This window comes from Ovis canadensis, chromosome 11 (genome assembly GCF_042477335.2).
Source record: "Ovis canadensis isolate MfBH-ARS-UI-01 breed Bighorn chromosome 11, ARS-UI_OviCan_v2, whole genome shotgun sequence".
Lineage (NCBI taxonomy): Eukaryota > Metazoa > Chordata > Mammalia > Artiodactyla > Bovidae > Ovis > Ovis canadensis.
Window position 1 is genome coordinate 43,769,413 of NC_091255.1, and position 10,843 is coordinate 43,780,255.

Sequence of the window (10,843 nt, forward strand, 5' to 3'; positions counted from 1 at the left end):
TCCTTGGGCTGCTGAGGAGGGACCCAGGAGTGCTTGCTGATGGGTCTGGCCTGCTCTCCCTGTGGGCGGATGAGCTGGGAGCATTGTGTACTTGCCAGACCTGGGGACCCAGTGACATTGGCAACTGGGTGGCCCCTGGGAGGGGTCTGCAGCGCGGCTGGTTGAGTGGGATCCACCTCCACCTTCTCCCAGGTGTTTGGAGCAGAGACCAGCGGTGGTGCCTCTCTGCGACTCTGGCTGTACCCCACCCTGCAGACCAGGGCTGGTCCCAGCTCTGCCACCTCCTGGCTGTCAGCTCCATTCCCTCGCCTGGTCTGGCCGCCCTGGGACCGTCTCTGGGGCCTCGGCATCTCAGTGCATTCAAGCGCTCCCAGGCTCATCTGGCTCTGACCTCGTGATGTGACTGGTTTGGAGTTGGGGAGGCGTGGGGTCCATCAGTCCCGTGCCACGTTGTTCCCGCTTGGTGCCTGACATGGACTGCCGCATGGCCTCAGTGCCCACCCATGGGGCCAAGTGGAGTTGGGATCTCCCACCTACAGATGCTGCCCCAGAACCAGCAGGGCCATGGGGAGGGGTGGCTACCCGCGCATCTGGGGCCTGGATGCTTGCTCCCAGCAGTGAGATTGGGATTTGTCGGCTGTGGGAACAGTGCCGTGGGGTGTGGCCTGGGACCACCCAGTGTGCGAGTGTGTGCCAGTCAGGTGCTGTGCTGAGTGGGCTGAGGATGAGGACTCTTCTGAGTGCTCCCCACATGCTCTTATTTAGAGCTGAGGAAGGCAGGGGTGGCGGAGGTCCCCAGGCTGAGGTCAGCAGTCAGTGACCCCTCTGGAGGCTGACTCATGGGCCCCCTTCTAGCCACCTTTGGTGATGGGGAGGCCATAGGCCTTGCTTATGGGCAGTGAGAATAGGCACCTGGGGGAGGTGTGAGTGTCAGGAGGGTGGTGGGTCCAGCCTTGGGTGTCCATCAGGCCCAGGCCCAGGCCCCCAGAGTGAAACTGCCGTGAACAAACAGCAAATGCCTGTACTCAGGGAGCTGGTGGTCTTGTGGTGGGACGGCTTGTGCAGCCCTGAGCAAGCTGTTGTTGTGGTCACTAGTGCTATGGGGTCAGGGAGGGATGTGTGGGGTCCGAGTGGGGTTCTGGGGGGTGTACAGTTTTCTCAGGTGCAGGGAGGCCCTGGGAGATGCCCCCGAGGCATCAAAGCCAGGGCTCAGAGGAGGGTGTCCAGGTGGGCCTGGAGGCGAGCAAGGGCAAGGCTGGAGACGAGATGGACTGACTCCTGGTGGCTGCCGTGGGCACTGGCATCGAGCAGGAAGGCCAGCATGGTGGCTTTCATGCTGGTCTTCGTGCGTGATTTCAAGGACTCAGGCTGGGAGGGTAGCAGAAGGAGCTGGATCCTGAATCCTGAATATATTGGAAAGCAGAGCCCTAGGTGGGAAAAGGAAGAACCCAGGGTTCTTGTCTGGAGCAGCTGGGAGGATGGAGGCAGGCGAGGAGCTGGCTGAGATGGGAGGGAGGACTAGGAGCTGGTTGTGGGTGAGTCTGGGTCTCCGCAACCATGGCTTGGCCGGGGGCGGAGGCATGGAGGTAAGAGGGCAGCTACTGCGCCAGCACCACCATCAGCCCTGCCATCCTCTCTGTTGCAGGGGCTGCCCAACCCTGAGCCAGTCTGGGGTCAGGCGGGGTCCCGCTGCCCCCACCTCCTGGATGACTGCGTCCGGCCGCACAAACCCCTACAGCATCGTGTCTTCAGAGGAGGACGGGCTGCACCTGGTCACCATGTCGGGCGCCAACGGCTTCGGCAATGGCAAGGTGCACACGCGGCGCAGGTGCCGGAATCGCTTCGTCAAGAAGAACGGCCAGTGCAACATCGAGTTCGCCAACATGGATGAGAAGTCGCAGCGCTACCTGGCGGACATGTTCACCACGTGCGTGGACATCCGCTGGCGCTACATGCTGCTCATCTTCTCGCTGGCCTTCCTCGCCTCCTGGTTGCTGTTCGGGGTCATCTTCTGGGTCATTGCGGTGGCCCATGGGGACCTGGAGCCTGCCGAGGCCCGTGGCCGCACGCCATGCGTGCTGCAGGTGCACGGCTTCATGGCGGCCTTCCTCTTCTCCATTGAGACGCAGACCACCATCGGCTACGGGCTGCGCTGCGTGACCGAGGAGTGCCCGGTGGCGGTGTTCATGGTGGTGGCGCAGTCCATCGTGGGCTGCATTATCGACTCCTTCATGATTGGCGCCATCATGGCCAAGATGGCGCGGCCCAAGAAGCGCGCGCAGACGCTGCTCTTCAGCCACAATGCGGTGGTGGCGCTGCGTGACGGCAAGCTCTGCCTCATGTGGCGCGTGGGCAACCTACGCAAGAGCCACATCGTGGAGGCCCACGTGCGGGCCCAGCTCATCAAGCCCCGGGTCACCGAGGAGGGCGAGTACATCCCGCTGGACCAGATCGACATCGATGTCGGCTTTGACAAGGGCCTGGACCGCATCTTCCTGGTGTCTCCCATCACCATCCTGCACGAGATCGATGAGGCCAGCCCTCTGTTTGGCATCAGCCGGCAGGACCTGGAAACGGATGACTTCGAGATCGTGGTCATCCTGGAGGGCATGGTGGAGGCCACGGCCATGACCACGCAGGCCCGCAGCTCCTACCTGGCCAACGAGATCCTGTGGGGCCACCGCTTTGAGCCTGTCCTCTTTGAGGAGAAGAACCAGTACAAGATCGACTACTCGCATTTCCACAAGACGTATGAGGTGCCATCCACACCCCGCTGCAGTGCCAAGGACCTAGTGGAGAACAAGTTCCTGCTGCCAAGCACCAACTCTTTCTGCTACGAGAACGAGCTGGCCTTCCTGAGCCGCGACGAGGAGGACGAGGTGGACGGAGAGCAGGACAGCCTTGGCCCCCAGGCCCGGCGCGACTTTGACAGGCCGCAGGCCGGCACAGCCCTTGAGCAGCGGCCTTACAGACGGGAGTCTGAGATCTGAGCTGCCGTCGGTTGGCCGAGGTGCAGCATCTACCCCGCCAAGGAGAGGCCTGAGCGCCTCGAGGGCTCTGGGCCTGAGCAGGATGAGCTTGGGCCCTGGTTGCAGACTCAGTAGCGTTTTAGATGTTATATGTTTCTTTACAACGCCTGGGAATGTTGGCGGGAGAGTAGGTGGCTTGTGCTGCCTCTGGGGCTGGGGAAGGCCCAGGGGTGGGGAGGTGGCCTCTGGGCACTGGGCTGCAGGAGCCAGGGCCTTCTGCCTGAGGAGGGAGCTGCAGCCTGTCTAGAGACGGCTGACCAGCCCCCGACCTCTGTGGGCGAAGGCCAGCAGGCAGTAGGGTGCCTCACTGGTTTTTACCTTGGGGAGAAACACCAGTTTTGGCTTTCTCAATCTTAGTTTGAGTAAGACTGTTTACAAACAAAAAAAAAATTAATATGTGATTGATTTTTATAATTTGTTGGGGGGAGAAAGGACAGTTAGAATTCTGTTAGTCTGCTAGAATACAAGTAGCTGAGTGGAGTTTCCAGCAAGTTCCTGATGCTGGGCAGGCCTCTCTTCCATGAAGACGGCACATGTGCCTGATGGTGCAGCCTGCAGGGTAGGCGTGGGGCTCACCCCCATTCTTTATGCTCACAAAGTGAATTGGATTTCATTTGTGATGGCAATACCGAGACCATGTTAATGATCCTAATGGAGGCTTTCCAGTGTTACTGGGGTGGGGGTAAGGGCCAGGAAGAGTCTGGGAAGAGCTTTCAAGTTTGACTCTGTGCCTCCTGCGAGGCGTGTCTCAGGGCCAGGATGGGACCTGCCGCCCACCGTCCCCCACCCTGACCTGCCGGGTTCTCCTGTTTGCTTCTCTCTCCTTTTCTGCCCAGAGGCCTTCCCCAGAACTGTGGGGGTGGATGGCTCCATGGGAAGGAGAGCTGGGTTCCCCAACTCCAAGGAAGTGTTTCAGCCCCATCCCCACGGGGCCCCAGCATGAGTCGTGCCTTAGAGACCCTGGGAGTTTGGCTCCAGTTGTCACTGTTTTTACTGGATTCACGCCTCCTCTCTGCAGCCCCTAACTCCACCATACTCCTCTGTCTGCAGAGGTTGGGCTGACCTGGCACCCCACCCTTCCAAGGCAAGCAGTGCAGGTGTGCCTGGGCGGGGCCCAGCTGGGCTGTGCCCTGATGCTGAACACACAGGAGTGTCCTAGGAAAGGTGAGCTTGTCAGCACACACCTCTGGGTCTGGTAGAGGCTTGGGTTCTTTGTTTGTCACTGGCTTTTGGCTCTGCCAGCCCAAGAGCTGCCCAGCACAGGCTTGTTCTTGATGGAGAAAGCAGCTGGCAGGGGCCAGGCCTCAGGATGGAGCCTGGGCCTTTCCCGGGACTGCTGAGAGCACTGTGCTCACATATGACTGGGCTGTTCAGTCATTAGCGAGCTGGCATCTCCCCAGCCTACCTGCCCAGGTGCTGTGGGACAACTCACGACCAGGAGGTGCTAGGACTCTGGCCCCTCCCTTCCTCCAACCCCAAGGCAGCTGGAGGCTTGCCCCAAGGTCAGGGGCCATGCGGGTCCCGGCACAGACTGTCCATTCCCAGCCAGAGAGCCCTGCCCTGGCCTCAGACCGCACCCTAACTTTCAGCCAGGAACAGTCAAAAGGGTCAGTCCGAGGCAGGTGGAGGCCACTCGTCCGCTCAAGATCTACTGGATGGGCCTCTCTCCTTCCCAGCCCTGAGCCTCGGGCTTCTTCAGCCTCAGTCCTGGGGTGGTGTGGAGCCCTGTGGGAGCCGTGAACGTAGCAGATGGCCCTGGTTGCTTGGGGCTGGCACACAGGCCTGCCGGGCCAGTCCTCCACTCACCCCACCCAGGCCCCAGCTGTCTCGAGTGGCCTGGGGCCCCTCCTCTCAGGCCTGTCCACCTCCTAGGCTCACACGGGATGGCTCAGGCCACAGACTCTGCAGGAGGGCCACTCCGAGCTGCCTTTCATCCCTCACCAAAGGCAGATGCTGTGTTTTCAAACTCCACTATCTGCTTTTTGCCTCCTCTGTGTTTATTTATTTATTGCTTGTGCTAAAGACCAAAATAGTCTCCCTCTTTAGTGCCCTTGAAGCAGGAGGGCAGATGGAGGAGCTGTGTGTGCAGAGGCAGGATCAGGTGGTCCCTGGGGCGTGTGTGCCTGTGTGTGGGGTATGGAGTGTGTGAACTCACTGAGTGTTCAGTGTGCCATGTGCTGTGCGTGTGCAGAACACGTGTGTTGTGTGGGAGTCTGTGGGCACACAGGTGTAGGTCACATGCGGCCTGTGTGCTGTACAGGTGGGGGTACAAACTTGCTCTGCCCCCGCCCCCTGGCAGTGGTAGTTCCAGGAAGCTTCCTGGCAGCCTGGGCCTGGTGGTGCAGGGGCTGGAGCTGCCCGAGGCGCCCTCTGTCCTGAGAAAGCAAGCTGCTTACGTGGGGAGGGCCTGGAGCCAATTGTGTGAGAGCCGAGGCGTGAATTCCCATGTTGAGTCATCTCATCCATGTGCCAGTGAAGTGTGTCCAGTGACGGCTTTTCCTGGAAGTGCTCGAGTCTGTGCATGGGAGTGTCCTGCAGATGTGTGCCCACGACCATCTCTACGTGTGTGTGAATCCGGGCAGGTGGCGTCTGTGTGTGATACTCTGTGTGTGTCTACCCATGGGTCTGTTTGTCTGTTGGTTCCTGTGTTTCCAGGTGCGGGGCTGGGCACACAGCACTGACAGACCCCAGCTGTGGTCCCACCAGCCCTCTGCCCCGACTCTGTCCACGTGGGCATGGAAGGGACACGGGTGACAGGGTGAGGCTTCTGTGCACGTTGGCACAAGGTGGCAGCCACACGAGTATGTGAGTGTGCCACCTCCAAAGGTGAGCGTCTGCATATGACTGCATGTTAGGAGGCCTGTGTGCATCTGTCCACAAACACACGTACACGCATGTGCCAGGCTCCGGCAGCAGAGCTGCGCCTGCCTGCCGAGGGTGGTGTGTGCGTCTGCGGACTGCTTCTGTCCGGTCAGGCCCAGGTGTGCTTCTCAGAACACGGCCGCTGCCTGCCATACCTGCTGGTGCTGTGCCGCCCAGTCCCTGCCCCCAGAGGGTCCCAGTGCGGGCCGCGGACCTGGTGGGAAGGAGGCCCCTGCAAAGGGCAAATCGACGTCAAATATATTTTAAATGGTGAAACGAGGAGAATTTTCATGTTATTTTCAACACAGAGTGTCTGGAGATGTAGGCCACGAGACTAAACCACACTACACTCATCTCAGCCTCCCTGAGCAGTGCCGTGTGCAGACGTGTGTTGAAAGGCCCTGCCTGGTGTGGTGCCCCCCACCCGCACCCAACACCCCGTGACCTGCGGGGGGCTCCCCCAGAGGCTGATGAAGGAGGACAGAGAGGACAGAAGCAGCCTCCTTGCAGACCCCTGCGTGCTCCTCAGGCTGTGACCTGGCCCAAGTGTGCCAGACAGCCGCCACAGCTGGGCCCTGGGCCCCTGCGGGGTCCTCCCCAGGCCTGTGCCTCCCTTTCCCTTTCTCCTGCAAGGGTTTGGCGAGGGCAGGGCTGATGTGTGCTGAGCCCCCAGAATGAGGCAGACCTGGCTCCCCCTGGTGTGGGGGAGCTGAGAGGGGTTGAAGTGGGGGCAGCAGGGCCGCAGAGGGCAGGCTCGTGCGGCTGCAGTGTGAAACACGTTGGTCTGTTCTGGGCTAAGGATATCGTCACCTCGAGGGTCTCTGTTGGAAGAAGCCCCCAAGGAAAGAATCCTTCCTTTTGCCCAGACTTTCCCTGAGTTGAGACCCCTCTGTGTTAGTGAAGATCCACGTGATGATTCCGGGCCGCTGGAGAGGAAGCCAGGTGGGGCAAGGGGCTGTGGTACCTGTGAAGGCTTCTTGGCCCGTGTTCCCGTGGGTTGGACCCAGAGGCGATTGGCTTGATGAAGGGGGTGGGTGCCCTCCTCCTCTGGCCCTGGAGCTTCCCCTGGGGTCCCAATGCCAGAATTTAAGCCAGTCGTGGCCTTCCCTGCCAACCGCCCCCACTCCCACCCCTGAGAGCTCTTGCCAAAGCACCACCAGGCCAGGCCTCTGGGCAGGAGAACCCAGCTCCAGCTGGAGCTCAGGAGTCCCTCAGGCCAGTCCCGACTCAGTCCAACCCCAGGCCACACGCTTGATCACTAGTCAAGAGTGGCTTCCTTTCCCCCTCTGGCCTCAGTCTCCCCATCGGTGGAGAAGGGCATTCTCAACAGTGGCCAGCTTACAGATTGGTTGGAGAGTGAAAGAGAGAGCCCGTTAAATCAGCAAGAGCCTTGAAACCGTGCCCTCGGGTTGGAACACAAGTCCTCAGGCCCCCATCCATATGTGGCCATGCCCACTAGCTGCCTCTACTGTTTCCCACCTCCCAGAGGATGAAATGAGTCCACCTTGGAATCTTCCCTAAAACAGGTAAAAATGGGTCGGGGGAAGGGTGGGGAGAATCTGAGATCATGGGACTGGCTTACTGTCCTGGAGGAGGTCAGTTCAGGGTCACTGAGGGTATTGCCCAAGGGCAGCGGGGAGGGTAGTTATCTGATCTGGGGTCAGAGCTAGGGGTCAAGCCCCAGTGCCCCATGTGGCCTTTGTGTCTGGTCACTGGACACTGAGGCCACCGCCCTCCTAGTCAGGACCAACAGGCTGGCCAGAGGGTCTCCCCAAGTCCACCTTCTGTTGAGGGGGCATGCAACTCGGGAGGAAGTTGGAAATGGGTTTCTCTTCAGTGCCAAGGAGTCAAGGTCACAGCAGTGTCCTCAAAGGACCCCCCTCCCCCTCCCACAGGCCACTCTCCACCAGGACCAGAGTGGTCCTCAAACCAGAGTCCAGCCTTTCGCAAACTGCCTGTGAGCCCTCCCCAGCTTCCTTCCACACTGGATCTTGTCCATCCAACCTGCCTTCATCCTGCCCTCCTCATCCCCCTCTGCTCCAGGCACCCTGCCTCCCTTTAGTCCCTTGAGAGCACGTTTTTGTCCCCACTCCAGGGCCTGTGCAAGGTCCCTTTGCCTGGACTGCCCTTCCCCTCACCCCCTCACCCTTCCCCTAGACTCACCTCCCCATCCTTCCTGGCCCCCTGCAGAGGCTCCCCATGGGCAGGGATGGTGTGTCTCAACCTACTGCCGAGGGCCTAGTGCTGGGAGCAGGGTAAGATGCGCTCCCTGTGTGTTCATCTGATGGAAGATGGGTGGGTGGAGGGCGAGTCCTGTGGGCTTCCCAGCCAGAGAGGGGTCTTCAGGTCTCACCAGCCTGCTGCCCCCGCTCCCACCTTCCCCCTGACCCCACGTGGGCAGAGGCCAGCCACCAGCCACGCTGGGAAGAGAGCGGTTCAGTCTGAGGGCAGGGAGGGTGGACAGCTTGGCACTCCAGGGAGTCTGAGCCAGCTGAGGGCGCTGGGCCCCCTCTTGTCAGTGCTGCTGAGACAGCACAGGAGGAGGAGTCCCTACCCAAGGCTGGGCTGGGGTCTCAAAGGCCTTCTGCCTTTGTTTATGATCGGCCATCTTTGGGCCTCAGTTTCCCTGCGTGAGAAACGGGAGCCCCATCTATTCCTCCGACAGCATTTATGAATTGCCACTGTGTGCCAGGTATTGGAGCCCTGGGTGGAAGCAGGAGAGGCCCAGCTCCTGACATCCCTCTAGGGAGTCAGGGGACAGACATTCAATGGCGTGAGCCTGCAATAGATCCATGTGCGCGTGACTCAGTGGCAGGGGCTGGGGCGGCCTGGGGGGTTGGCGAAGGAAGCAGTAGAAGCAGGAGAGGAACTTAAGGGCAGACGTGGGAGCGGCTGAGGGCCAGCCACCTGACCCTGGGTTCAGGCGTGTGAACTGTGGCCCCTCCACACGGGGAGGCACAGCCTCTCAGCACTTTCGGGCCCAAGTGGCTCCTGTTAACCTGAATGATTCTCCAGAGAAGGAGCAGTTGAGGTCCGCTGGGCAACGAGCCAGCAGCAGGGCACTGGGCTCACCCCAGTACAGGCGTCCGGTGATGCGCAAGACACACCTCTGCCGCAGCCGCTGCCACGGGGCCCGGTCCCTGAGTGAGAGGGATGCTCAGGCCCCAAGGACAAAGCAGGGGAGGCCTTGTTGGAGGGACCAATGGGTCCAAGGAAGAGGCATTTCCTCTGAGCTCTGAAGGATGAGTAGAGGTTTCCCAGGTATATGGGAAGGGGCTTCCCAGAGTGGGGTCAGCACCAGCAAAGGCCCCTGGAGTGAGAGCATAGGAAGAAGTAAAAGGAAGAGTTTGGCTGGGGTGGGGAAGACCACACAGGGCCCCATGCAGGGCCCGACCTCCTCCAGACCTCAGCCTTCCTCAGCCCTCCGTGATGGCCTTGCAGCATTGCCCCACAGCCTCTCCAGAGCAGGAGCTCTGGTCCTCTCTTGTCCATGATGGAGCCGCAGCACCCAGAGTCACCAGTGCCTGGCCCCCTGTAGGTGCTCAGCTTGGGCTGCTCCCACAAGATGTAAAAGAACCACGGGAAGTCATTCTTGACCTGTCCTGGGAGGGCCCGGGCCTTGCCGTGGAGCTGGCTGAGGCGTAGGTCCAGGAGGCCTCCTCCATGTTGGCCCAACTGCGAGGTGCCTGCAGGCTTGCACAGTTTGTGTGGCGGTATCCTTTTCAGAAGTGCACAAAGTGAAACAACCTGTGGTTGCCAAGGAACCCATCCTCATGCAGAACAGTTAACAAAGTACAAACGAAAAAATTTGTGGGATATTAATAACTACAGGCTTCCCAGGTGGTGCTAGTGGTAAAGACCCACCTGCCAATGAGACGCAGGCTCAATCCCTAGGTCGGGAAGATTCCCTGGAGGAGGGCATGGCAATCCACTCCAGCTTTGTTACCTGGAGAATCCAATGGATAGAGGAGCCGGGTGGGCTACAGTCCGTGGGGTCGCAAAGAGTTGGATACGAATTATCGACTGAACATGCACGCAGTAACCCTGTTTCCTCACTAACTGTTGATGCCAGCTTCCTGGAGGTGAGCACAGCCTGTCAGGGGTTCCAGAAAGTCACCAGCAAAGAACCCCACCCCTACCTCCCCACATCCCTCACCTCCGCCATTCTGCAGGTGGCAGAATTGCCTCTATCTGTAAAAGAGGATGGTCACTTTTCATCAGAGGTGAGAACACAGAGCTGTACATGCTTCTCACCCAGGTACATTCCCCGAGCCCTGGTGGGAGTGCCGGCCTGGCTTCTAGCCCTGCAGGCCCAGTGGTTTGGAGACAGGCTTGCTGCTGTGGGGCAGGGCAGGGACACTTCTGCAGAGGTCCAAGAGAATATGTATACTGTAGGCTTGTGGCTACGAGGTCACTGGGGGCAGCATGGCTCTGTTAGCCTGACAGCAAAGCCATTATTATTACTGTTCCAATAAGGTCTCATTTATGGGCACTGATATCTGAATTCCATATATTTTTCACATGGCGCAGACTATTACACTTTGACTCCACTCCCCGCTCCCCCTCACCCCACCATTATTAAAAAATGCAAAACTATTCTTAGCTGGAGGGCCATGAAAATGGGCTGTGGGCTACATCAGAATCTCCCAGAACTTCTTTAAGCTCATACCACTGTGAGTTCTGATCCATCCGGCCCTTGGCAGTCCCCAAATGTGTATTTCTAACAAGTTCCCAGGTGATGTTAAGCTGTCTGGTTGCCTTACCCTGAGAACTGCTGTTTTTCTGCCTGGGAGATGAAGCCCCAGAGGTTTGTGAGTTGACCACCTGCCCTGGCTCTCACACAGTTATAACCCTTCCCGAGTGTGAGATTAGGTGACCTGGTGTTCCCTACAGAGGTGCCAAGCCAAGGTAGCCCCTCTCTGATGTAGGAGAGGAAAAAGATGGTTTTCCCC

At 59.5% G+C, this 10,843-nt stretch overlaps 1 protein-coding gene across 1 annotated transcript in view; it reads left to right on the top strand.

Moving 5' to 3' along the window:
• Positions 1–6,167, top strand: part of KCNJ12 (potassium inwardly rectifying channel subfamily J member 12) — a 37,676-nt gene extending 31,509 nt beyond the window's left edge. Inside the window, exon 3 of the mRNA XM_069543092.1 lies at positions 1,646–6,167. Coding sequence (XP_069399193.1) covers positions 1,707–2,990 — 1,284 coding nt within the window. The 5' untranslated portion in view covers positions 1,646–1,706 and the 3' untranslated portion in view covers positions 2,991–6,167. The remainder of the gene's footprint in view (positions 1–1,645) is intronic.
• Positions 6,168–10,843: the final 4,676 nt, after the last annotated feature.